The following is a 27,489-nucleotide window of genomic DNA, read 5'->3' on the forward strand; positions in this document are numbered from 1 at the left end:
GACTGGGCCCAGTTGTCTCCTTTTGCTGTTATAACTTCCCCTGACCAGTCAGAAATTCTCCCACACCAGGTTGAGTGAGGAAAATCGGAGTGCATCTGCCCTTCCCATGGACACAAGATGCTGAAAGGGGGCCTTGAACCCTGATCATTGAACACAGGATCAGAAGTCAAATGCCGGACTCTGCCATGCCTCCTATGAAATGTGTTCAGCATCACTGAAGACCACTTGGTATTGCCTTTCAAACACAATGTTATCACTGAAACTCCATTCATACCAAATCACTCTAAATTGCAGCAAGTATACTTTAATGGAAATACACTAAATTAAAACACAAGGCATATATAAAGTTTAAAAAATGTAGAAAAGGTAAAAAGCATACTTCGAATTGGCTTCTTAATAAGACATGTCCAGTATGTTTGTATTTGTATTTTCTTTTTATCACAACAGATTTCTCTGTGTGAAATTTTGACTGCTCTCCCCAGGGAGAGAACATCGCTACACTACAGCGCCACCCATTTTTTGGTATTGATTTTTTCCTGTGTGCAGTTTTATTTTTTCCTATCGAAGTGGATTTTTCTACAGAATTTTGCCAGGAACAACCCTTTTGTTGCCGTGGGTTCTATTACGTGCGCTAATTGCATGCTGCACACGGGACCTCGGTTTATCGTCTCATCCGAATGACTAGCGTCCAGACCACCACTCAAGGTCTAGTGGAGAGGGAGAAAGTATCGGCGGCTGAGGCGTGATTCGAACCAGCGCACTCAGATTCTCTCGCTTCCTAGGCGGATGCGTTACCTCTAGGCCATCACTCCACATATAATAAGTGAAATGAGTTAAAAGAGTCCTGAAACAGCACTTTTGAAATATGAAAACTCCTATTTACTACTAAGGATATTGTTCACGAAAAAGCAAAATGCACAGAGAACAACTCAAACAACCTCACACGCAAGACTAATGCAGCAAGTTGTGAGCAGAGACAAAATCTTAATTAAGATCCTGCATACAACAGGGTCCACACAAGTTGTTTTTTTTAAAATGAAGTTTGTAAACAATGACATGTCCTTTTTAAAGTCCTTAAAAGTCTTTAAAATATGTATGAAAAAGATGCATTTTGAAATCCTTAGAAGTTTTTAAAAATTTGCAATAAAAAAATAATGACTTTAAATTTTTTTTTTTTTTAAAGTTCTTGGAAGTCTTAAAAATACCAGAAGTTTGTAAAAGTTTTTTTAATTTCGTTTTTTCAACATAAACAATACATTCAGTTGCTGATTAATGAAGCACATCAAGCATGTGTCCACACAAATTCATGTTATAAAAGGAAAGTAACGAATTGAAAAAAATCCCAAACTAGACCTTTTCAACCGAAATCATCGATGGAGCGAACAATTCATTCAAGGGGCCTAAGTTAGCACTCAAACCATCGTGTTTTCACCCGGTGTAGCAGCCTATTTGTACCCCTGCTTATTTTTACCCAGGGGTCAAATCTGGCAAGGCCAGATTAACCCCGGGGTCTATGTAGACTACCCTGGGCCCTGGGGTAAACTGAACTCCCCACCTCCCACCCCCAAACAACGTACATCCCCACTTCTCGTTAATGATGGATATGGGGGTAAGTCTAGGCTATCTGGAAATGACTCCCGGAGAGTAAATTTGTCCCAGTTAAGTCAATACAGGCGTTTGAAGTATGACTGCTTCACGTTTGCTTCAGTTGAGATGGAGAGGAGAGGGGGATGGGATGGGTGGTCAGGGCGGGTGCGTGGGGATAGGGGTGGGGGTCGGGGGGCAGTAAAGGCAAGCTCAACACAACCCCCCTCCCTTCCCCTTCCTATTTCAATGGCTTAAAAAAAAAAAATCAACATTTTAAAAGATTTTTCTTTCACATGTACGCAATCAAATATGCAACACAGAAAAAAACAAAAGTCACACCATGTGCCATAGTAATAAAATAAAGACAGTAATAATAATAAGTAAAATAGGATAAAGTAGATTGGGCATTGGTCGATAGATGAATGAGTTATGCTAGAGTCAGCAACGACAGTTTACCCCTGAATCATTCACATCAATCATTAGATAATGATAATAATACTATTTGTCTTTATTTGAAAAAAAAAGATAAATAAAGTATGAAAAAAAACAAAAACACACACACACATACAAAAACGTCACCACACCAAAAATTCCGTGGGAAGAAGTAGTTATAAAGAAGACATTTCAAAATAATAAAAGTATTCACTACTGGGGAAAAGAAAACATTGGCTTATAAAAGTTCCATTGCACATCGAATCTGGATACATCATCTTTTACGTGTGTATTATACCGCTCAATTTTGTATCTCGCATAAAGCTGTTTTTGAAAGGCATGCACATTTGGTGTGCATTTTTCAATTTTGCATTTGTAGACATATAGTTTGGCAAACATTGTGATGAAATCAAATATGTTATCTGTTTTTAGATGCTGTGCTACGCCAAAAAGTACTAAACCGCGACAGATCTTACCGTTACAGACATTTTCACATTTTTCATCAAACAATTTTTCCAAGGAGGTCCAAAAGGACTGTATATGTTTACAATGCCACAAACAATGTTCTATAGTCTCTTGTATCATTACACAGTGTGCAGTTATTTGTACCAGATACCCCCATGGCATTTAAGACATCATTAGTTGCAAGAATACTATGAACGATTCTCATTTGCAGCCATTTTATTTTAACATCTTTAATTTTCATTGATTTTTTTTAAAATAAGAGACAGTTTCCAGTGAACATCGATATTTAATTTATTCGTCCATTTTAAACAACATTTTGGCTTATCATTTTTTGTTAATGCATCATACAATTGTTTCAATCCCTTCTGTGCATTTTGAATAAATGTTAGTGCATTTGGTATATCCACTATCCATTATTGGTTAGTCATATTCCTGTTTGTTTAACTTATACTCTTTCAATGACTTGATTAAACCCGTAGAAAAGGGGTGATTTCCAACTAGATCTTTACCTGCCACGACTACCACAAATGACCCCGGGGTTTATTCAAGGCTAGACCAGAATTATCCCGGGGTAAAACCCAGCAAGAAGGGTTGTTAGAGGCTGTTACATCGGGTTATCGACGCGGTAGATTCTTTTTATATCTTTGTCTTTGGGATCTTAAAAAAAAAGAAGAAGAAAAAAAGATCATTCAAAAGTTATCCTGTACAAAGATCACATCATTGCCGCCGTTTTCTTCTCATCTTCTCGGTTTGCCAGTGCGAGCCAAAGTTTGGGTGACATCCCTTTGTTATGGGCTGAACAAGAGCAGCTGTGATAATAATAATAATAATCATAATAATGGTATTTATATAGCGCTGAATCTTTTGCAGAGACAAATCAAAGCGCTTTCGCACCAGTCATTCACACGTATGCATAACTCTAAAACTGTAGACAAGGAAGGGCACTGGGCAAGGGAGGCTATTTTGGGAAGAGGTGGGTTTTAAGGCCAGACTTGAAAGAGCTGAGTGTGGAGACTTGACGAAGCGAAAGAGGAAGTTCATTCCAATCGCAAGGTCCAGAGACGGAGAAAGAACGGCGGCCAACAGTCGAGTGTTTGAATCTGGGTATGCGTAAACAGAGTGGATCCGAAGCCGATCGTGGTGAACGAGATGGAGTGTAGAGGTGAAGGCAGCCGCAGAGAATGGAAGGGGTAGTTTTGTGAATGCATCTATAACATAGAGTGCTGATCTTGTACTTTATTTGGTGTGAGACAGGGGGCCAGTGGAGATGTTGCAAAAGAGGAGTGATGTGCTCAGATCTTTTCTTTCTGAGGACGAGTCGGGCAGCAGAGTTTTGTATGCGCTGAAGGGACTGAATGGATGAAGCAGGCAAACCAGACAATAGAGAGTTACAGTAATCAAGGCGAGAGAGAATGAGAGAAATGACAAGTCTAGATATTGCGTCAGTGGATAGATATTTCCGGACTGCACTATGCGCCGCAGTTGGCAGTAGCAGGACTGACATGTCTGACTGATAAATTTTTGTATGGACAGTGTATTGTCAAGGACAACACCGAGGCTCCTGACTGACGTGGAAAGAGGAATGGATGTACTGCCAAGTTTGATTGTGTCAATTGTGATGGAAGACAGTTTTTGTTTAGTTCCTATGATCATTGCGTTTTGTCCGCGTTCAATTGTAACTTATTTCGAGTCATCCAGTTATGAATGTCCAGGAAGCAGTTGGATGTTTCTTGCAAGAGCGACAACAATTTTTCAGGGATATCACTCTTCTGGAGCTGAGTGTCATCAGCATAAGAATGATGACTGATATTATGGCAGTTGATAATTTCAGCGAGAGGAGCAGTGTACAGTGTGAAGAGCACTGGGCCTAAAACAGATCCCTGTGGGGCTCCATGTTCGATTTTAACGGGTTCAGATTGGAAATGACCAACAATGACAGACTGGAATCGATCAGTGAGATAAGATTTGAACCAGTTTAGAACAGTGCCGTTGATACCAAATGTAAAATGAAGACGGGAAAGAAGGATTGAATGGTCTATCGGGTCAAAGGCGGCTGACAAGTCGAGAAGATGAGCCGTACTGAGTGAATAATCATGCAAGGCAAGCAAGCAAGCAAGCACACACACACACAGACAGAGAGAGAGAGCGAGAGAGAGAGAGAGACAGAGAGAGAGGGGAGGAAGTGAGAATGAATGAATGACCTATCATTTCAATTCAGTCTGAGCGCAATAAAGTAAGCAAACCAATTTGTTCACCCAGCCCTCAAAATAACGTGAGGAGAGAGGAGAAGGATAAAAAAGAATACAGCAGCAACAACAAGCAATATCATTACATCAAAACAGCATTAACAATCGTGCATATTGATCATGTCATTTGAAGGAGTTCAAAAGGGACAAAACTGGCATGAGCTATTCACATGTAGCATTATCTTCCCATTCTTTCCACCGACACATCGCTTCATGGTAATGTGCACACTGTACTGTATTGTATCAAGCAGTAGTAATTGTATTCATTATGAATAACTGTTCTTATTGAAACGAGGGAGCATGGACACATCAGACTTCGTAAATTATGTGAATGTAATGTGTATGATTCTTTCTTTCTTTCTTCAAGTTCTCCTTCTTTTAACAAATGTTGCTGCCTTTTTTTTTCTTTTTTTTTTTTTAAATCAGCAATCATATCAATAATTTATCGTCGGGAGATAATAATCAAAGTATTGTTTTATCTTTTACCACCTTTCCTCCAACTCCTATCAGTCTGTAGTTGCCTTTGATTGGATACACACACACACACACACAGTTTCCAACAGTAAAGGCTAATCAAAGTAAAACGTCAAACTCTTAAGACTCTGATGTTTCATATGACATGGTTCAATTTTTGGTTGAATCGGTGTTGTTTTTTGTGTTAATTTGTTTTACATGACGACTTGGCCAAAGGAATTGTTTATCTATCGCGTAAGTTTACTTTGGAATATCAGATTTCAAATCATTACATAGTTTTCAGTTTTGTTCGCTCCTTTTCCTTTCGTCTATTTTGTATCTTCTTTTTTATATTTATTTTTTACAACTATGTACTTTTTGTAAAATCGTTATAAATTTGTCGTCAGACATTGCACAGAAAATCCTTTTTTAGAGCATAGCGTAACAATTATGCTCCCCACGAAACAATTGCAGGTTGGGGGTAGTAGTTAAAGAAAAGAAGAAGAAAAAGAAACAAAAGAAGAAAAAATGGGGGTAAGGAATAAAAATGAATTAAAAAAAGCAAACGAACAAACACAATAATAAAACTGACAGACCCTTTACAGAACAAAAACATGAAAACGCTAAATTTTGTTTAAATCTGTAATGAAGCATAATGCAACAGTTGGGAGTTTATAATGCCCATTTCATGAGGCAGAAAGTGCATCAGTGATATTTAAAACAAAATAATAATATTATTATTAACAGCAACAATAATAATAATGTAAATTTATATAGCGCCCTTTCTCTCTAAGAGCTCTGGGCGCTTTACATGAAAGAAAAATATTACAAGTTACATAAAACATTAATGACCACTCTTTCTCACCCCCCTAACCCCCCACACTCTCCCCCTCCCACTCTACATACATCCAAAGTGAGCTGACATGGGTGGTGTTGGAGAACAAGGAAGCTGAGAGTGCTTATATAGGTTTTAAAAAGATGAGTTTTTAGTGATGAGCCAAAAGCAGAAACAGAATCAGATGCACGGATATGATGCGGAGGTTGTTCCAGATGTGAGGAGCAGCAAAGAAGAAAGAACGTTCACCATAGGTTCTTGTATTGACACGAGGAAGTTTCAAAAAACAGTCAGAGGAAGAGCGGAGATTTCTTGCATGAGCGTAAACACTGATAAGGTCAGAAAGATATGTAGGTCCTGCGCAGTGGAAAACACAATAACTGAGACACGCAACTTTGTATTTAATTCTCGCTTCAATGGGGAGCCAGTGTTGAGTGCGGAGGTGAGGAGAAATGTGATCAGTACGTGGGACTCTGAGAGTCAGACGGGCAGCATTGTTTTGAAGTTTTTGAATTCGCTGAAAAATATTATGTGGACAGTCAATGAGAAGAGAATTACAGTAGTCAATTCATGACAGCACAAAAGCAGAAATAAGTTTTAGTAGTTTCAACAGAAAGGCACTGACGGATAGAAATCATGCGTCGAAGTTCACAATTGACTCTGCGTATCAGATTTACTACCTGAGCATGCATGCTGAGGTTTGAGTCAAGAATGACTTCAAGGTTCCTTGCTGATTTAGAAAACTGAACTGTGGGATCACCAACCACAATAGAGGCAGAAAAAAGTAGATGTGAACATTCTTGTAGAGGAAATAATCATAGCTTCAGTTTCGTCATCATTCAACTTTAGTTTGTTGAATGTCATCCAGGATTTAACATCGAGAATAACAATCCTGCATTGACAGAATCAGACTATGTACTTGGTTTGGTTCTGCAGGCTTTTGTAGCTGAGTATCATCAGCAAAAGAGTGGTGAAGAACAGAATGGCCAGAAATGACACCAGAAAGAGGAGCAGTGTACAGAACGAACAGAACGGGGCTCAGGACAGAGCCTTGTGGCACACCATAGGAGATCAGGGTTGGATCAGTCTTAAAGTTAGTAACAGAGACAATCTGGAAGCGGTCTGATTGGTATAAAGAAAACCAACTCAGAACTGTTGAGTGAATCCAAAAAATATGTTCAAATCTGGAAGGGAGTATACTGTAGTCTATTGTGTCAAACGCAGCCAACAGATCGAGCAAATTTAACACAGACAGTTAACCTTCATCAACAGACAGTAACAGGTTATTAACTACTTTCAACAAAGCAGTGTTAGTGCTATGAGCAGATCTATATGCTGTCTGAAAAGAAGAGAACAGGTTGTTTAATGCTAAATGGTCTGAAAGTTGGGAGAGAACAATTTTTTCAATAATTTTGGACACAATAGCAAGGTTGGATATAAGGCGAAAACTTTTTAGCCCATATTGTCAATGGTTGGTGTGATGCTTAATGTGCTGATCCATTTATTTCTAATCTTTGTTGGTGGAAGCTTGGTGAAGCATTGAGGAAACTTGAGAGGCATTTTGAGTAACAGGAATACGATGGTCATAGTATTCTCTGTGTTTCCTTTTCCATTTGTTATGTTGATACGTTTAAGTCATTATTTCTTATATCAGCTATGCTGTGGCGGAATATCCATAATTTTCAAATGGCTGATGACTGAATTTGAATCTTTCATCATGGAATATCCATAATTTTCAAATGGCTGATGACTGAATTTGAATCTTTCATCATTCTGTACCAACCTCTTGACATCTGTGATTTATATGTGTGGGCGACAATGTTGATGGAAACGATTTGTTTTAAAAAATGTAACAGAACCTATCGGGCACACCGTTATTGTAAATCAGACAATTCAAATGTGGTGTTATTATATGGATCAATCCACACGCTTTGACACTGAAAGTGAATGATGTCAGTATGCTGACTGTTATATGGAGAAACCAATTTAACATATGATCCAAATGGAAGCGCACTTGTGGGTAACGATGACGATGAAAAAAAATCATACAAAAGTTTGTAGCTCAGCATATGATTACAAGACATACGATAGGGCGTACTGTTGATCAGACCTTTGAAATGTATTGCTGCCTTTCCTTGCAGTAAGCCACACGAGCTTTGACGTCAACAGGTTTCCAGATGTTGTAATCTGGTTTCAGCGTGTACCGGAGTCTCTGCACACACACACACACACACACACAAACACACAGATAATTAAGACGACGTTGTTTGGATTTTCTAATTGGATGGTTCTTACATGGTGATACCCTTGAGATGGCCTTAGTGGTCGGCGAGCCTCTATGCTCCATAATTTAATTTGATTTGAACTGGGTGGTTGGCTGTCATTGTTTTGTTTTTTTGGGGGAAGATCGAGGGGAACAAGGTTCTTCTTCTATCCCGTAGACTCGGACCGTGTGGGCACCACTGATGACCTGGCAACCGGTTCTCTCCATCTACCCATCTGGACAGGGTTAACAGGGCTTAGAAATGGCGGTATTCGGCAAACCCTGCTGCCCACCCTATCCCACGTCCTCAACGTTTTTGTTTTCAGAAAACATATTATTTTCACAATGAGGAACCACCTGACAAAAGCAAACATTCCGAAAGACGTCAAAGGCTGGGACTAAGAGGGTGTATGCAATAACAGAAAAACAAACAAACATATATTACTAAAACAACAACAACCATCCTGACCTGTATCAGAGATCCCTCAGCTTTCCACAGCTGATGCAGAGCGACAGCCGGGATGGGCAGGAAGGAGGAGAAGGCCACACACCAGCCAAACGCCGTGCCCCCAGGGCCGTACACATAGTCCCCCAGGGTCGGCGGTGTGTAGTTCAGAAAGGTGATGGTCAGCAACACCTGCCGACAGGTGTTTTTTTTAATGCTTTGTTTTTACAGGTATCTGTTTGGTTTTACAGGTGTTTGTTTGACTGGTTGGGTTTTACAGGTGTGTGTTTTTAATGAGTTGGATTTTAGGTGTTTGTTTGACTGGTTTGGTCATACAGGTGTTTGTTTGACTTGTTTGGATTTACAGGTGTTTGTTTCACTGGTTTGGTTTTACAGGTATTTTTTGTTTCACTGGTCTGGTTTTGAATCAATGAATGTTAATAACAGTTAGCTCGACAGTTTAGCTATAACAAAAACTACATAGTCGTGACGGTACCTACTCCCGTCTTTATACCTTTTTGAAAGAACTGAACTAATTACTAAACCGAACTGAAAACTAGTAATTATACCCCGTAATATGTCACAGTCATAATCATAAATCAAACATATGTACCTTCTACAACTAACTTAACCACTAACCATACGAATTGTAATTTTACAGCTGTTGTCCTACACCGTATGGCTGAACGCTTGGCCAACAGTAAAATGAGAGCTATGAAAGGAATTCAGTTACAGCTTAGTCTTTTGTAAAGGACAATTACTCGGAGGCAAGATTGCATAGGTTCTTAGTGTTGCAGCCCTGGGCGCTAGTTGGCCTTCGGGGGTTCATCACAGAGTCAACCGTCCTAAAGACTTCTTGGCCGAGAGAATGCAGATATGACGTAGACAAGATACTCTCTACTATAATCAAATTCTAGTCCAATAGTTGTGACAGCAGCTGCCTTCTCTGATGTTCTAATGGTCTTGGTCGAACACGACAATCAGTCATACACCGTAGTGTCGATTGTTTTCGCATCTCTGTGGATGCAAGTGATTTGAGACAAGCAAGTGAACAGATTAATGCCGGTCTTGACTCCCCATGGGGTCGGCTCAGAAACACTCCTCTTGGAAACACTCCTCCATGCCATAGTTTTATTCCACGCTATGTCCCCTATCAACTGCAACCGCCTTTCATTTGAATATCCCTATAACTTAAAAAAAAAGTATGAGAAAACAGACACAGTCTCTCTCTCTCTCTCTCTTGTTGAAAATCAAGACAAATCTCCATGAGGTCATTGTGGGGCAGAACTAGACTGACTCCATCCCACGTCCAAAACAGAATCCGAAGTTGTTGTTTCAGGGCCAGTAGTACTGCCCCCCCCAGTGACTCCCCATGGAGATAATTTAGGTTAGTTCTGATACACTCCACTCTTGTTTGTGTGGAGTTTTGTACTGCCCCTGAATGGCTGTTGGAGTGGAAAGGATGCCATCCCACTGACTCACCATTGCGTGCTATGGGGACCAGGACAGGAATGTATGGGGCTCCAGAAATTACCTCCACCCAGCTCCCCCCACCCCCAGTATATATTAATTTGTGCTTTCTGGGTAATTTGACAGAATTTTAATGTTAAGGGTGTGGAGTCGTTTCAGGACATGGGTTGGAGTCTTCCTGGGCTGACTCCACTGGAGTCATTTTATAATATCCCCAGAATAATCCATGGGGCTTACTTGAGGTGGGATTATTCTGGGGCATTACACCGGACTTGTAATATTGGAGACTGGGTGATGACATTCATAGAAGTCACAGACACAGATACATACACACACACACTGACACACACGCACCCCCCACCCCGCCACACACACTCTACCCCACAGTACTCACCAGCAGTAGGAAGAGAGTGATGTATTTCCAGAAGAGACAGAGGAGGAAGGAAGGGCGCTTCCCAAGCATCAGGTAAATGTCATCCCCGAACGCTTCTGTACCTGGTTACACGTATGGCAGTCACGTGTTGTCATCAGGCCTCGCATCATCATCATCATCGCTGTCATCATCATCGTCGCAATCATCATCATCATCATTATCAATGTCGGTGTCATCATCATCATCATCGTCGTCGTTGTTATCATCATCGTCGCAATCCTCCTCCTCCTCATCGCAATCATCATCATTATCACAGTCGTCGTCATCGTTTTAGTTAGCTGCACAAAGAGTTGGTTTTGAGCTTTGTACCTTTTCCCATGCAATATGTTACTGTTAGGCAGTGATGGTGAGATTAAGGTGAACAAAATTTCATATGCGAACTCTGTGTGTTGCGAAAGTTTCACGCGCGCGTGCGCGCGTTTTTTCCCCCACTCAACTCTGAATCTTTCCATTGGCCTAAGTCTATGTGAGATCACGATCCCCCATACCTCAAAAAATCCCCGCCTGCATCGGAAAAAATAAAGTGAGAGCAGCCTCCAGTGAAAAATGCTTCTGAATCATCATCTTCTGGTCCTTATCCTCTAAACCATCGTCTTCTGGTCTTTCGGATGGAAGGTCCCGTGGGTAGTATGCACTTTGCAATCGTAAGAGAACCCACAGCAACAAAACGGCTGTCCGTGGCAAAATTCTGGAGAAAAATCCACTCTGATATGCGGAGTGATGGCCTAGAGGTAACGCATCCGCCTAAGAAGCGAGAGAATCTGAGCGAGCTGGTTCGAATCACGGCTCAGCCGCCGATATTTTCTCCCCCTCCACTAGACCTTGCGTGGTGGTCTGGACGCTAGTCATTCGGATGAGACGATAAACTGAGGTCCTGTGTGCAGCATGCATTTGGCGCACGTAAAAGAACCCACGGAACAAAAGGTTTGTTCCTGGCAAAATTATGTAGAAAAATCCACTTCGATAGGAAAAACAAATAAAACTACACGCAGGGGGAAAGAAAAGAAAAAGAAAAAAGCGTGGCGCTGTAGTGTAGTAACGAGCTCTCCCGAATTTCACTCAGAGAAATCTGATGTGATAAAGAGAAATACAAATACAAATACATAAGTGTGCGTGCGTGTGCGCGTGACTGAATGACATGACGAATGACGAGCGCCTACAGGCAGCTGCCACTCGGTTCTGCCCAAGTTTTCAGACTGTTGAGCAAATGACTCCGTGCTTGTAAATCGCTTAGATTTTCGTTTCTGACCGAAGACCGACGCTGTATAAGTATCAATGATAATGAAAACCTTATGTAGGGAGACTCACCATAGATCCAGCCGACCACCACACACTCCAGAACGCCGATGGAAATGATGCTGACAGTGGCCACGAACCAGTCCGTCAGTTGAAAAATGTACATGCCGCCCTGCCACAAGGAAAGCGCGCGTATGGGTGTGAACAATTTCACACATGACAGCCATTTAAACCCCGGTACACGACTCATTCGTGCAAACACACGTGGACACACAGACATACTGAATTTAATTAAATGAAATTATTACTTTATTATGGTACTGTACTCAAATGTTATCATTTTGTTTATTTTAATTCTGATTTATTCTTTTATGTTACGTATTCATAATGATATATAATAGTGGCTGGTGAACTGTTGTTACCAGTGTGTTCTGATGTGTATGGTAGTGTTTAGGGGTGGGGGTAGGCGCGTTGACTGCACTTGTATACATACGAGTGGGTCACTTATTCATTATTTATGTTATTTTAGTTCATTTCATTTATTTATCTATTATCAATGTATAATATGTCATGTTTTCTTATGTGGTCTATATTTTATTCACGAAGCTATTGTAACACAGAATTATCTTCATAAATGTTTTTGTGTGATTGCGCTGTAAACGGCGTGTTTCGCTTATCTTATATTTCAGTGTCAGTGACCTGTGTATTTTCTTACCCAGTCAACATCAATTTTATTAATTAAGTTACTGTGTTGCATACTTTCAGGAATGTTCATGTTCTAAACGTGATTGTGCTTGGTGTGTTTAATGTTTTATGTACTCCAGTCAAAAGACAAATTTCTGTGCATTTACAGACAATAAAGTTGTATTTTATCTTATCTTAAACATACATCGACACAGTCACATGTAGACTGACAGACAGACAGACACACACTACAAAACAAAACAAACAACATTCATGTTCACTCTAATACATGCAAAATATACACGTGCAGAATAACACGCCATCGACCACAAGGGGTGGGTATTGGAGGTATGAAAACTCTCAAAAACAAACAACTCAACCAAACGAAAGGACAGAAAAACACCACCAACTTCAAACAACCCCCCTCCTTCCCGGACAGAACCAAAGAACGATCTGCAATCTTGCAACTCTGCCAAAAACAGCGTAGAATCACTGGTTCAAAGCCCACCTGTTTGCGAAACCTTTATCAGAGCTGCAGACCAAAGTAAAGACAAAAATCAGACAAACAAGAACACGAACAACTAGATCAATCACATTTATCGGGTTTTCAACAAATGACAATGGCTACCTAACAGGAGCCTACTAGAAAGTTGTTTCAGACAAAACCTTCCAGGGTATTTATTTTGGATACGTCAGACTTAGAACATTATAAATCACCCGCAATATTATTGATTTTGATTAATAAAAATATTCACAAACAAACGAAAACAGAAACAAATTAAACAAAACAAAAGCAACAACAACCTCTCCCCCACCCCCACCCCCCAAAGAAAACAACAACAAACGCACGCTTGGAACACCAAAGACGACCAGAAAAAACCCAAACAAACACTTGGAACACCAGAGACGACCAGAAAAAACCCAAACAAACACTTGGAACACCAAAGACGACCAGAAAAAACCCAAACAAACACTTGGAACACCAGAGACGAACAGAAAAAACCCAAACAAACACTTGGAACACCAAAGACGAACAAAAACCCCAAAGACAAACACTTGGTACACCAAGACAAAACACTTGGAACACCAAAGACGAACACAAAGGCCAGCAAGATGAAATAGGGTGTGGCAGGGCACGGGGTGGTGATGTGGGTAGAAGTGAGAGACGGGAGAATAACGCCACTTCAAGGACATGGAAAATCACTGACGATCCAGTTAACACAGCCCCTGGGAAAGGAGGATCCTGCCTGGGTCCGGTTACAAATGAACCAGGATTTTTGCTTTTCGCCGCTTGAGCAGACCTTAGTGGTGGCCAGAACACAAGTCTCTCGTGTGAAACAGTATGCTGAGGTCCTGCATGCTGCGTGTACTTCGTGCAAGTGATTGAACCTACAGAAATGGGCACTGTCCCTGGTAACATAATGTAAAAACAAAAACAACCTCAACACATTTTGATGGGAAAACAAACATTCACGAAGAAAGGAAAAACAAGAAAGGTGACGCTGCATTGTGGTGACAAGCTTTGGTTGATTCATCAATGATATGTTCAGCCAGGTTGGTAATTTTAGAACCCCAAATGAAATATAAAAGAAATTACACACTTCATGATGATATTAACAGAAAATCTAGATAAAAAAGTGAGCTGCCCAAATTTCTCTCACAGAAATACTGTTGTGACAAGAATGTTGACAAAATACCGATAATATATAAAACAAGAGAGGCAAGGCCTTCAAGACTCACTTGTGATACACTTAAAAAAAATCCAAGCTTTTTATGTATTGAGTATAATTTCAAAATGTAATGTTTAAGATGAGAAAGATCAGTTTAAAAGTAAACTAAGTCCCCTAGCATTAATTACAGAGTAATTTCCCTTTTTACTACCTGCGCCAAAACGTTTGCAAAATAAATAAAACTTCCATGCTGAGCAAAAGAAGTTCCTGTTTGAACAGAAAATGATAATAATGACTGCTCTTGTTGTTGGGTCAGAATATCAGATCAAAGTGCCAAGTTTAGAGAATACAAAAAATATAAATATAACAGTAAATGCAGTTTGCATATAATTAGGCTTCATTCTTTTTTTTTTTTGTGCCCATCCCAGAGGTGCAATATTGTTTTAAACAAGATGACTGGAAAGAACTGAATTTTTCCTATTTTTATGCCTAATTTGCTGTCAACTGACAAAGTATTTGCAGAGAAAATGTCAATGTTAAAGTTTACAACGGACACACAGACACACGGACACACAGACAACCGAACACCGGGTTAAATCATAGACTCACTTTGTTTACACAAGTGAGTCAAAAATGACACACTTCAATATGATTTTAACAGAAAATCTTGATTTAAAAAAAAGTGAGCTGCCCAAATTTCTCTCACAGAAATACTGTTGTGACAAGAATGTCGAGAAAATACCGATGAAATATAAAAGAAATTACACACTTCAAGATGATTTTAACAGAAAATCTTGATTAAAAAAAAAAGTGAGCTGCCCAAATTTCTCTCACAGAAATCCCGTTGTTGACAAGAATGTCGACAAAATACCGCTTTCTCTCACTAGCCTCTCCATTGAAGAAGCGTCACACCTTCTTACAGGTGAGCCACTCTGTGAGGGAACAGTGCTGTAGAAGAGCACTTCATGATTATTGTCATTTTCTTCACATTCATTCATTTAAGCAAACACTTACACAGTAATACAAAGGGACAGTGAGAGATTGGACTTGGGGAGGAGAGGATGCATTGGAGCACACACACACACACAGAGCTAACAGTGGAGTGGTGGGGCATTGGGTGGAGGAGTCATCAGCATTACCACCAACTGGCATATGTATGACCCCAGCGACTGATGTTACAAATTGCTGGGAATCATATAAAACACCTGGAGTATTGCTGCATCTCGTGGTCAGATCTGTTCCTCTATTCTCATATTAGATTGAGAGTTGGATAGTCAAATGAAAACGGTGCACTGAAATAGTTCTGAAGCAACTACAAGTTATATTGTTTGATTATTTTGTATTCTATGCGCAATAGCCTCCCCACCTCCACAACCCCTTACCACTGGCTTCCATACTCGACGTGTTGTCGAAGTGATGAAAAAGCAAGAACGCTTTGGAAGAAACTAATTTCTTACTCCATAGACATGAGCTAAGTAAAGACGTCAGCACTGATGACGTAGTATACCCGAGTGACGAAGGGCAGCGAGACGAGGAGGAAGACGAAGCAGAAGACGGCGGTGACGACCGGGCGACGACGATGAAGACGAGGATAAAGGTCGGTAAGTGCCGTTATTCCAACCTCAGCATTTGTTATCTGGTACCAAAAAGTGAACGTTGAAATTACACATAAAAAAGACACACAGATAGAAGAATAACGACTACATGTTATTTAGTAATTATATTAGTATTTGCCACACGTACCAGTGCCACGCATGCCACTTAAAATGTACGTGAAATTGGAAAGATGAACTGGCCCATCACTGGGCCTCAAACATCTACAACGCCAAGGTCAAGGCCAAGGTATTGTATCACAACACAAAATGGAAGAGAAAACAACAGGAGCAAGTTCTCAACTTTCGCCATTCCTTTTGGGTGAAAATTTGCCCACACACTCATCTAAACCTTCATAACTGTCAGTTTTGCTACTTTTTGATTGAAAACGGATTACGTTATCTATTTATGATGCTTGCACGTCTCCATGAAATATGTTTTGTTGATTTGTTTGCAAACAAAAGAAGAAATAAACAATAAAATCGTCGCATAATGCGTTAGTTAAGTTTGTATGACTAATTTTGTTGATCAAATGATAGGTTGCCTGAATATCGATTTATTCATAAAAGGCTTCAGATATGATTGTTCGACCAATTTTGGAATATGGTAATATAATTTGGTATCCCAGACTAATAAGACAGTCTAAAGCAGTTGAACAGGTGCAAAAGAGAGCAACTAAAATGATACCAGAGTTAAGAGATTTGGACTACCAAAACCGTTTGAGACAACTAAACTTGCATTCACAAAAATACAGAAGATATAGGGGAGACATGATACAAGTATTCAAGATAATTAATAAAATGGTTGACACTGACCCCTGCACCTTCTTTTCTACTAACAAACTCCATGTTACCAGAAGTTCAAATACTAACCTTTTCACAAAATTTTATAGAACAAATATTCGTAAGTTTTCTTTTAGCTTTAGAGCAGTTAAAGGATGGAATGCACTGAATAATTCAACAGAAACAGCAAAAACTATTGACCAGTTCAGGAATCTTCTAGACAATGACTCTAAATCATTAATAAAACCATTCGATTTTGATGAATGAACATTTAAAAATTTCATACGCATGTACGCAACCCTAAACTATTTCTATATTAAGAAGGGGCGTTGAAAAGCCAAAAAGGCTTTAAAAAAGTCCCAGTACCTGTACCTGATTGCAGCAACAATATCATCATTAGCAGTAGCAGCAGAAGCAATGACAGCAATGGTATGAGAATTCTGCATGATGAGGAATGGTCGTAATATGTTGTTGTAGCAGCAGCAGCAGTTACAGCAGCTGGTCTACTGTCAGCAAAGTAACGTCATAATGTGTAGATAATACAGTAATAGTAGCAGTACTGGCAGTAGTAGGAGGAGGTGTAGCAACAGCAGTCATTGTAGTAGTTGTTGATGATGATTGGTGACAGCAGTAGATTGCTGACATCAGCAAAAACGAAACAAAGTTTATCATTCATGCACATGAGGTATCAACTCCCTTCTGCTGAGTAATGCTATTCATCTCCATGTACAATTATAACAGAAAGTGAAGGACCACTTCATAAAAGCAGATTTTTTTCATAAAATGTTACAAAAATTGAGAGATGATAAAGTTACGCAGGCTGCACTTGGTCTACCATTGGCCTCTCACTGAACAGATGTTTCAGGTACACGTACACCAAAACTTTACAGCTACAGTGGTTTATAAACGATAACTGTGGTTTTTCATTGTAAAAACAACAACAACAAAACAAAACATGGAAGTGCACATGCAAGAAAGCACCTGTAGTTATGAGTGGTGCTCATGACACTGGTTGCACACACCGCTGTTTGCCAGAAATTCAGCATCATTTCACCATGTCACCAGGACTGCAAGTTCCCATGTGGTCCTCAACTTTTAGTGAACCCTATACATCAGTCAGCTTTGCAAATAATGTTTGCCTCACCAAACCACTCACTCCCCTTTCCTTGCCCTCAGCACGCTTACACCTCAGCCACCACCGAACTTCGAGCCCGTATGACAGTTTGTGTTCTTTGTGCCTGTATGACAGTTTGTATACCCTGTATGACAGTTTGTGTACCATTGTGACAGTTTGTGTACCCTGTGCCTGTGTGACAGTTTGTGTACCCTGTGCCTGTATGACAGTTTGCGTATCCTGTGCCTGTATGACAGGTTGTGTATCCTGTGCATGTATGACAGTTTGTGTACCCTATGCCTGTATGACAGTTTTTTTGTGTACCCCATGCCTGCATGACAGTTTTTTTGTGTACCCCATGCCTGCATGACAGTTTTTTGTGTACCCCATGCCTGTATGACAGTTTTTTGTGTACCCCATGCCTGTATGACAGTTTGTGTACCCCATGCCTGTATGACAGTTTTTTGTGTACCCCATGCCTGTATGACAGTTTTTTGTGTACCCCATGCCTGTATGACAGTTTGTGTACCCCATGCCTGCATGACAGTTTTTTTGTGTACCCCATGCCTGTATGACAGTTTTTTGTGTACCCCATGCCTGCATGACAGTTTTTTGTGTACCCCATGCCTGCATGACAGTTTTGTGCTTTGTGCTTGTATGATAGTTTATGTATAAACTATTTTATCATTGAAATGACTTGGACGTCAGCGGATTCAACTTTGTGTGTGTGCATATGAAAAAACTATTACTATTGCATTAATATTTTTGTCATCATGCATCACAGCTTCATCACTGTAAGCCCCTACCCCTTTGACATGGGCAGAAGGCCTGGTTCATTAACCCCTTGACTACTGAACCTTGTTAAAAAATGGCGTCGGTTTTGCCTGCAGTTCCTACCTTTTGTGTACCTTTTTATTCTTTTTTACTGCCCCATCATCTGCACTGTTTCAGTGGCATAACACCTACACCGCTCATTCCAAGTTCCCCATGCACGGCCACATCCGGGTTCATCTGTCACAGTCACAGTGCCGGCGTTCCAAAGGGAACCATTGATGTAAAGTCGCCAGGGGGCCACACAGCAGAGGAGACTGCACTGCTGCTGAGTCACTTTGGTTGCGTTCAGTAGTGTCTGTTCTGATTAAACATACTTAGGACACTACCTACTGAGCCCCCTACTGACGACAGTAGAGTGGAGAGAGCCAACACGTCCATCCAACGACAGTCCCCTATGAATCTGCCGGCACTAAAGACGTTGACTGGACTCATCCCAAGCGTGGAATTGAATGGGTATCGAAACAGGTCACCATGAGAGCACGGCATGGAAGGCCACATAATTTGGTACGTTTTTATATTGATGATGAAGATGGAGATGGAGGAGGAGGAGGTTTTGCATACATTGTAAAGATGTAACTAATTTGCTGGTCAAAGATGAAATAACCTCCTCAGGAAGATATATTAATAAAAAATGGTGACTAGCATTCTGACCTGTAATCTGAATTATGTCTCAGTGAAGTGACAGCCCTTCATTGACAAGTACACGTGTCACTGTCATTGTCAACATACATCAGCTAGCGAGCCTGCTTCTCTTCGTCGCAAAACTGATGAAGAACATTACAAACAGTTGAAATAAATCCAATAAGTATACGACCGTTCTGAAGATCCATAAGTTTTAACTTATATAATAATTCGCTTTATCAAGGGTCAAATAACTGTTCACCTAACATCTGTGTTACCTGACTATCTATGGCCAAAGTGACAATCATGAAAAAGAACAGGAACGCCCACAGCTGCGGCAGAGGCATCAGGGAAATAGCTTCAGGGTACACGACAAACGCCAACCCCGGGCCTGTAAAGAAAAGAAGATGTAACTCCAGCCATAATATCGAGACATTTCATGCACACAAAACTTCCAAACTCAAGTATATTACTGGCAGTTATTTTCAATGGAGGAGTCTGCCATGCACAATCAGAAATCAACGTAGGGTGTAAGTGCGAACGAATACGCACTCATGTAAGAAAGTGAGATGTTTTACCTGAGGCAACCACCTTGTCGATGGCCTGACCGGACACATAAGCCATGTTGCCGAGCACTGCGAAAATGGGGAACCCCCCGAAAATACTTGTACCCTCCCCGATCAGCGTCAGAATCAGGGCATCCCTGTTGACAAGGCGTGACATCAGTTGAATAGTCAGTCAGGCAATCGATCGTGTGAGCGACCAGTCTAAACACACAAAACATAGTCTGGTCCAAATGGATTCAAGACGAAAAAAAACTTCACTTTAATTTAAAAACACAATAATGGATATGCGCAAAATTATCATGAACTTTCTGTCACACACACAGTCACAAACACACACACACCTACACTAACACATGCAAACATACATGTACACGCGCGCGCACACACACACATACACACAATACCACAGTGCGCACGCATACAAACACACATTAATATAACATTTTGTGAATAAACATGAAATCAAATTCACACACACACACACAGAGGCACACACACACACACATACAGGCACACAGACACACACACACAGGCACACACACCTGAGACAGTTGTTCTGAAACTTGTTGAAGGAAGCCATGACGATCAGACCGCCCCAGCCCGGGCCCAGAGAGTAGAACACCTGGAGAGCCGCCTCCACCCACACCTGTGGAGAATCGCTGTCGTCATTATCATCGTCGTTATCCACAATGTCGTCATCATCAACCACCTTCGCCCACTATCATCACTCAAGAACGCTTGTCGATTAGTCAGTCCCCTTTCTCTGTGTACGCAGTGCCATGTAATGTTGTCATCATCATCAACAGCAGAATCAATTAATCCTCTTCCTCCTCCTCGTCGCTGTCATCATCATCATCACCATCACCAATCTACACAGCACAGGACGTGAGTGTAGAATATCTGACGCGCCTACTCAATTCATCTCCATGAAACAAGATAATATTCATCATCATCGTCATCATCAACAACACCATAATCATTCTGGCGTTAGCAGTAAGTTATCCAGCACCATCCTTCTCGATAACCCCCATACTGTGCCATGTCATATTACTTCATACCACACCATACAAGATCAGCTAAATCATACCAAAACACATAACAGCACAGCACATCACAGCATAACACACGACAATACTTAATACCACAGCACAGCACAGGTACAATACATAATACCACAGCACAACACAGCACAATGCATAATGCCACAGCACAGCACAGCACAGCACAGCACATACACAATACCACAGTACAGCACAATACAATACAGCATAGCACAGCACATGTCACCACAACACTGCACAACAGATCACACACAACACACTATAATCACATCACATCACAAAACACCACAGCACACCATTTCGTACCAAACCACAGAACACCACACCACACAAAACCACACAATATCAATCCGGTCACTGCACTATACTGCAGCAAACCAAGCCACGCCACAGCAAACCATACCACACCATGTCACATAGCCTTTTACTGCCCGTGATTTGATATTCACTATACCTGAGAAGGAAGGTGGCAGAATGGTTAAAAAGCTTATCTACCTATACAGTGTCGGTGAGGGTCTGGGATCGATTTTCCTGGTCTCACCCTCTCTCCCAAGTCTGACTACAAAGTCAAATTAAGCGCTCAGTCATTCGGATGAGATGATAAACCGAGGTCCCGTATGCAGCACACACTTGGTGCACCGAAAAAACACACACACATGGCAACACAAGTATTTTCATCTGGCAAAATTAAGTAGCAGAAATACATTTTAAAAGCAAAATGCATACAATGAAGGCCTGACTAAGCGCGTTAGGATATGCACCTGGTCATGCATCTGCCTAGCAGGTGTGGTATAGTGTATATGGAATTAACCGCACGGAGTGGCGCCCCCACTGTGTCTAGAGCTTGGTACAGGAATGCGGGTCCCTATCTTTTCCTTCTGTCATTTTAACCTTCCCAAACCAAAGTCAGGTACCTGTTTACAACTGGATGGAGTGAGGAAAATCGGAGAATAGTGCCTTTCCCAAGGACACAACACCATGTCGAAACGGAGCCGTGAAATTGGTCCCCGAACCCTGATCACTGGTGAACACTGAATCACTGGTGAACCCTGATCACTGGTGAACACTGAATCACTGGTGAACACTGATCACTGGTGAACACTGATCACTGTTGAACACTGAATCACAAGTCCAACGCCTAACTGACATTGCCACTGCACCTCCAGTGACGCCAATTCAATCACCTGTGGCTCCAGCAGCTTGGCGAAGTCCGGTTTGATGTAGAAGAGGATTCCATCGACAGCCCCAGGTAAGGTGGCTCCACGCACCAACAGTACCGTCAACAGGATGTAGGGAGCTGTGGCCGTCACGTACACTATCTGGGATCAATAGATCGATACACCAATCCATCAGTAAACCAGTCAACAATAAATCAGCCATAACCCATTCAGTCACTTAGCAAATTCATCATTAAACACCACCATGAATTGTTTCATATCAACATGTATGAAAAGGAAACATCCAGAATGAAACAGAATCATAACTACCAATTCTAATGAAGCACTGTATGGCAATATCCAAACATTTACTGAGATGTTTTATCCATTGCTGCAAAAGATCTGGGAAAACGAAAAAGTGCTAGAGGAATAGAAGAAAGGCTATTTCGTGAAAATGCCAAAGACATGAGGCCTCTCATTTTGTACCAGGTGGAAGGGGTTATGGTAGCGTCTGTCCCTTACAAGACCCTAAGACAGAGTTTACAGGCCAGGATTGCAGTTACATTTATTCATTCGGATTTCTTCCTCTGGGGATCCCATTACTTTTGATCAGCATAATAAACACCATTGATAAGAGCACAAACTGTAGTAACAGCACTTCAAACTCGTGCCACGCCCATCTCAAATCCCCGCAGTTCAGCAGTCACAGGGTTTCAGAGGTCCTGGGCGAGACAATACGGTAAAACAGGCAGGTTTCAACCAGAACAGATCCTCCACAGACCATGTGTGAAGCGGTGGCCTAGTGGTAACGCGTCCCCCTTACATTACACACACACACATTCACACATGCGTAGGTGTGAGAAAAAGCAGCTAATGGTGTGTGTGTGTGTGTGTGTGTGTGTGTGTGTGTGTGTGAGAGAGAGAGAGAGAGAGAGAGAAGAAGGGGACCTGGGGTGTGGGGATTGGAGGGAGTTAAAAAGTGTGACTGTGAAAAGTCTGTTAAGAATATTCAGATCTCTAAGTTTTAAAAAAGAAAAAAGAAGACTGACCTTGCCGCTTGAATGAACCCCTTTGACAAGCGCCCCGAAACAGAGCACGAGGGTCAAGGTCAGTGTGAGGGCCATGTACCACACCACAGATCCTGGATCATCAAATCCGCTGGACAGTTGGAGAACGTTGTGGCTGTGTGGGGAGAGAGGCACAGCATCATTTATAAACAACATATTTTCATTGTTGTATGCTTTTATCTCCATTGTGTCATATTGGAAAATAACAACAAAAGGACTGACTCTCTCTCTCTTCATCCTTCCGCCACCTCTTCCCATCCTTCCATTAAATAAACAAACCCATCAAAGTCATCTTTTTATTTATCTGTGCATCTAGTTCATAGAAAAAGAAAGATTTACGAGGAGTTAGCAGTCATAAATAAAGCCCTTGACAGCTGTGCCATAAACCGCCCAGGGAGAAAAAGATCAAATCACAAACGAAAACCCAAGCCCTGTGAGAGGTCATGCTTCAGAAAGCGCGGCGTCATGCGTGAACGACTTGCTCAGAACAAGGCAAACCTTGCTGAGTTTTCACGTGCTAACATACACGTTTTACCTGCGTTTGCACTTTACATGGGCGGACACTCAATGCATATTCCGTCCGTGGCCCCAAATACAATTACTCTTCGTCCTCCGAAACATTCCCCTCCTTTTCTGTGATCGTGTCGCACATTTCGTCCACGCACTCACTTTCACTCCAGGAAAAGAAAGAAATCCCAACGCAAAAAATTGCAAATGAAATAAATTGTAATGCACTCGATAGATCTGGAGAAAACGGCAACATGTTCCGATGTGCCTGAGGCGACAGCAACGTCATGTTCCTTTCAGCAAATTCAAATATTTCTTGAATAATTGAGATATATGAAAGTAGCATGATTTAAACCATCGTACATTAAAGAGGCAGTTTATAAAAGTAATTACGGTACTCATAGTGCAATGATAGATCAGCAGACAAGTCATTATCATAATTTGTCCAGGATCCAACTCCAGAAGAGGACAACTGATGAACACACCATCAGGATTATGTTCTCTCTGTCCACAGGGAATTGTCTCAGGCCGTCTGGTAGTTTCTGCAGACACAGTCCACAGGGTACTGGCAGGTTGTGGATCAGTCTTTGGTGTCTGCTGTCATGAAACTGTTCAGGGATGGAGGCGGCGGGGAAGACAGAAAAAAACGACGGACTGACAACGCTGCACAATGGACAGGAAAACCATTGGCAGGGACCCAAGCTTTGACACACAAGCGAGAGACCTGAATTAACCTGGCGAGCAGTTCCCGACAGACCTTAACCTTTCCCGTACGTCGCCTAAAATTTTGCGCGCCGTACGTCGTGGGTGTGCAGAAACCCATGGTTTCTAAGAAGGAATGACCCCTCGCTGTACGTCGTGGGTGTGCAGGCACCCATGGTTTCTGTGTACGAACTAACCCTTCGCTGTACGTCGTGGGTGTGCAGGCACCCATGGTTTCTGTGTACGAACTAACCCTTCGCTGTACGTCGTGGGTGTGTAGGCACCCATGGTTTCACTGAAGAAATAAGACCTTGCCGTTCGTCGTGGGTGCACAGTAACCCACACCTGTCCGTAAAGCAAATTTGACTTTTCTTCAGCAGATTTGCATGCGCAGTTTCCACTTGTGCGTGTAGGCTATTTACTCCAGTGCTTGACCAGGCGCATTGTGAATAAGTTTTGCCCGTGAGAAGAGAGTGTTGTTACTTACAAAAAACGGTTTTTGTTTGTTTGTTTGTTTTTTGTTTGTTTTTGTGTGTGTGTGTGTGTGTGTGTGTGTGTGTGTGTGTTGTTTTTGTTGTTGGTTTTGTTTTGTTTTTAGCGGCTACACGCCCATCCTCTTTCGGTCAAGGCAGATGCCCTAACATAGCAGCAACAGCCTGGTATCAGTCCCCCCTTCCCTTGGCCTAGATCTCGGCATTCCTGGCTGGCTGGCTGGCTTTTTTTTTTCTTTCTTTTTTTTTAGCCATAGTCGGGTTTTCTCTACTTTGAACAGATTAGGATAAGAATAAAATTTCTATATCAACTATCTTTCTTTTTTTTAGCCATAGTCGGGTTTTCTCTACTTTGAACAGATTAGGATAAGAATAAAATTTCTATATCAACTAGATTTTAGATCAATTGATTTCAGACTTACAAAAATATCCAGTTCTTAGAAAGGCACTTTAATTCCAACTAGATAAAAAGCTATCAATCAGTTGCTCCCGATCATTCTCTACAAGAAAAACAGTTCATTCAATATTGTTGCAATAAATATTGTGTTCTGAAATTAGTTACAACTTTAGAGTAAAACTTGCCGCAGACTTGAACCGGGATACGATCAACAAAAGACAAGGTCACTCTCATCTCTCTCTGTAGCGAGCCCAAGTGACGTCATGTCGACAACGCGTGGCGCGCAAGCTTTGCATGGGTGGCTCCACACCCACGACGTACGGCGTGCAAGGTTTATTCTTTGGGAGTATGGGTGTCGTCACACCCACGACGTACTGGGACATTAATTGATTAATAACTTCTTTGTTTATGTATAAAAGAAAATAATGTTCAGTGGATATGTAGTAAACTATATTATGGACAAAGTCATGAAATTATGTGGAAGTGGCTTCAATATTACTTGAGTTACAGAGCAAAAACACTTGTCTGGGTGATTTCACACCCACGACGTTCTGCGTGGGGCCCCAATGACACTTCACACAGTTGAGGGAGGGCGAAGATGTAAGAAAAGGTGTCAAAACGTAGTCGGCGACATATTGCTGACTGCTCTAAACTTGGCCGAGAGGAAGAACTAAAGGAAATATCGTTTAAGCGCTGACACTCTTTATTATAGAACACGCCTGTTCTCAAATCACAATGCGGTATACCATGCTGAATGAAGATTGGATGAAAAACCGAAGTTCTATCACGCTTTTACAGTTTGCCAATATGCCATATTGTGACCTTTATCTTTGACCTCTGCCCTAATTTCTTTTCACGAGCTTTGTTTTCTCCAATCATTGTACGTAATTTGCTGAGGACTATAAGAAGACCTTCTCTCTCTTGCGCGCAGAAACGTTTTGTATCAGTATTATATGCCAGGTTGTGACCTTGCTCTTTAACATCTGATTTTGAAGGTTCTTCAGGTCAGAAATCATACTGTATCCACAATCAGTCACAAGACCAAGTTTGATTAAAACTTATGGCCCATGTCACTCTTTTTGTCCATTTTGCCAAATAATATCGTTGACCTTTGAACTCTCACCCTGTTACAATATCATAAACGAGATAACTTTAAAGGTCGTATACATTCCTATCATCCTGTCAACTTTGGTTCCCATAACACTTGTTGTTGCTTAGAAAACGTCAAAGTCTAACACACACACACATACACACACACACGCGCGCGCGCGCACAACCAAAACAGGGTTATTACATAGACTTACTTTGTTTACACAAGTGAGTCAACAAGGTAACAAAATAAGAGAGAGAGAGAGAGAGAGAGAGAGAGAGAGAAGTAGCACGAGGGGGGTACAGAGTTGAGTGGGTGGTTACTCACTTCCAGAATTCTTCTGCAGATGAAGCCTTTTTCGTGGCTATGACTTCACTTCCTGGTGTCGTTTGGTTTCCATCGAGTGTTAAGTTGTCTGTGACAGTATAGTTGACTCCTGAAAAAAAGAAAAGAGAAACAAATTATGTTTGATGGATTAACAAACCATGCCACATTACGGATGTGAACAATAGTATCCAAAGGTTTACAAGTTATAACACTGTGTGTGTGTGTGTGTGTGTGTGTGCGTGCGTGTGTGTGTGTGTGCGCGCGCGCGCGTGTGTGTGTGTGTGGTGCGTGTGTGTGTGTGTGCTAGTTTGTGCGCATATGTTTAATTTGGATGAGCCTTTGAAGTCTACATTTATGCAAGATAATTCGAAAACAACCTGGAAGAAATGAAGAATTGTAAAGGGAAGAGGGAGAGAGAGAGAGAGACAGAGACAGAGAGTGAGAGAGAGAAAGGCAGAGACAGACATACAGGCAGAGGCAGAGAGAGGGAGACGGAGATATGGAGAAGGAGGCGGAGACGCAGACAGAAGCATGTGCAGAAATACTACATTTCAACAACATTGTACTCACCGAATGACGCATTCCCAAACACTTCCAACACTGATGACGTATTTCCTGATGCTGATGACGTGTACGTGAAACAGTGCGGAGTGTTCCACCACTCCCCACACAAAGCCCAGGGCAGTACAGACCGAAAGGAGGACGCCAGATAATAGAGGGCCCACGCCATGATTGTGTTATAATACCAGAAGACGATCATTGAAGTGATTACCATTCCAAGTCCAGCACCTACAGGAAAAGATGAATTCAATCAAGCAGCAGGACAGCATGAGATCGAAATATGGATAAAATAGGCCTAATCAAACTATAAAACACACACACACACACACACACACACACACACACACAAACTAAATAAACAATACCACAGACATATCAAATTAACTGCTAGCTAATCAAA

The 27,489-nt window shown here is 41.4% G+C and overlaps 1 protein-coding gene across 1 annotated transcript in view; it reads right to left on the reverse strand.

Annotated features, from left to right (window-relative positions):
• Positions 1–6,095: 6,095 nt before the first annotated feature.
• The window catches only part of LOC143275990 (sodium- and chloride-dependent GABA transporter 1-like), a 32,563-nt gene continuing 11,169 nt past the window's right edge, over positions 6,096–27,489 (reverse strand). The window contains exons 4-15 of the mRNA XM_076580355.1: positions 27,099–27,317; positions 26,529–26,637; positions 22,997–23,129; positions 21,975–22,109; positions 20,272–20,375; positions 19,742–19,866; positions 19,442–19,554; positions 15,727–15,855; positions 11,938–12,037; positions 10,591–10,691; positions 8,751–8,918; positions 6,096–8,230 (exon numbers count right to left, since the gene is read on the reverse strand). Of these exons, the coding sequence (XP_076436470.1) occupies positions 8,123–8,230; positions 8,751–8,918; positions 10,591–10,691; positions 11,938–12,037; positions 15,727–15,855; positions 19,442–19,554; positions 19,742–19,866; positions 20,272–20,375; positions 21,975–22,109; positions 22,997–23,129; positions 26,529–26,637; positions 27,099–27,317 (1,544 nt within the window). The 3' untranslated portion in view covers positions 6,096–8,122. The remainder of the gene's footprint in view (positions 8,231–8,750; positions 8,919–10,590; positions 10,692–11,937; positions 12,038–15,726; positions 15,856–19,441; positions 19,555–19,741; positions 19,867–20,271; positions 20,376–21,974; positions 22,110–22,996; positions 23,130–26,528; positions 26,638–27,098; positions 27,318–27,489) is intronic.

Source organism: Babylonia areolata, chromosome 31 (assembly GCF_041734735.1).
Source record: "Babylonia areolata isolate BAREFJ2019XMU chromosome 31, ASM4173473v1, whole genome shotgun sequence".
NCBI classification, from domain to species: Eukaryota; Metazoa; Mollusca; class Gastropoda; order Neogastropoda; family Buccinidae; genus Babylonia; species Babylonia areolata.